Source organism: Capricornis sumatraensis, chromosome 17 (assembly GCF_032405125.1).
Source record: "Capricornis sumatraensis isolate serow.1 chromosome 17, serow.2, whole genome shotgun sequence".
Taxonomy (NCBI): Eukaryota; Metazoa; Chordata; class Mammalia; order Artiodactyla; family Bovidae; genus Capricornis; species Capricornis sumatraensis.
In genome coordinates this window covers 31,402,139-31,403,571 of record NC_091085.1, presented here as the reverse complement: position 1 = coordinate 31,403,571, position 1,433 = coordinate 31,402,139, and the positions used below count along the sequence as shown (strand labels likewise).

At 51.0% G+C, this 1,433-nt stretch overlaps 1 protein-coding gene across 1 annotated transcript; it reads right to left on the bottom strand.

The window, feature by feature from the left end:
• On the bottom strand, positions 1–1,167 carry PABPC4L (poly(A) binding protein cytoplasmic 4 like). Its single transcript, XM_068990229.1, is given in 1 exon segment — positions 1–1,167. A coding segment is annotated over 1 exon segment (1,167 nt).
• Positions 1,168–1,433: the final 266 nt, after the last annotated feature.

Sequence of the window (1,433 nt, the reverse complement as noted above, 5' to 3'; positions counted from 1 at the left end):
CTAACATTCCTCAGTCTGCAGCACACACTGGCTGATGCAGAAAGTTTTCCTCTCCTAGGGTTTCTGGGCCAGGGCGATGTTGAGTGGCTTGGAGCCTAAGATGCGGCCATTCATCTCCGTCATTGCTTTAGTGGCCTCCTCCGCAGAGGAGAAGCAGATCAAGCCAAACCCTTTGCTTCGCCCTTCTTCCTGCATTACCTTAACCCTGCTAATTGATCCAAATGAAGAAAATTCCCTCCGCAGTTTTTCATCATCAATGGTCTCATCCAGGTTCTTAATATAGAGCTTCGCACCCTGGCACCGCCGAAATCTTTCATGTTTCAGCTGCTCAAACATTTGCTTTAACTCAGCCTGTCTCTCTGCTTTCTTCTGTGCCCGGCCTACAAAAAGCAGCTGTCCGTTTATGTCCTTTCCATTCATTTCTTCAACAGCCCTTTTGGCAGCCTCATGGCTATCAAAACTCACAAAGCCAAAGCCTTTGGATTTTCCACTGGAATCTGTCATAACCTTAACACTCAGGGTTTTGCCGTATTTGCTGAAAACTTCCTTCAGCCTCTCATCATCCATCTCATCTCCAAAATTTTTGATGTAAACATTGGTGAATTCATGGGCTTTGTTCTGAAACTCGGCTTCTCGATCTTTGCGGCTTTTGAATCTGCCAACAAACAGCCTGCAGTCCTTAAGCAGTGTCCCATTCATCTCCTCGATGGCCCTGTCGGCAGCAATCTGGTTTTGAAAGTGCACGAATGCATAGCCCCTGGAGCCGTGATCATCACTCATCACCTTGGAGGACAGGATCTTCCCAAACGCTGAAAAGTGTTCATAAAGGGTTTTGTTATCAATGGATCTGTCCAGATTCTTGATGAACACGTTCCCAATTCCAGATTTCCTTAAGTAGGCGTCACGTTGAGACCACATGAGACGGATGGATTTGCCCTTTATCAAGTCAAAGTTCATGGTGTCCAGCGCCTTCTGGGCATCCGCCAGCTGCAGAAAGTTCACATAGGCGTAGCCCAGGGAGCGGCGGGTGACCAGGTCCCTGCAGATGCGGATGGACAACACGGGCCCCACGGCGCTGAACTTCTTGAACAGCAGGTCCTCGGTGACGTCAGCATGGAGGTCACCCACGTACAGGGAGGCCTGGCGGTACTTGGCTGCTATATTCATCTTGCACCTCACCACCAGAAGCCGGTCCCTAAAGAGCTCCTGGGGTGATTTCTCCAGGAGTGTGGCCCGGGCTCATGCGTGGTGGCCTCTGAGTCACGGCTTTGAGGCTCAGTGTCGGGGTGCATGTACGGCTCCCCAGGCTCAGGCATCATCCTCATTCCAAAACCCCCCACAAACCAGTCCGGCCCATCCTGGAACAGGGGTGAGAGAACTTTGAAATCTCAAAGAAAGGCTCCCAGGCCAAGCCTGTCCTTCCCGGCCAGTGT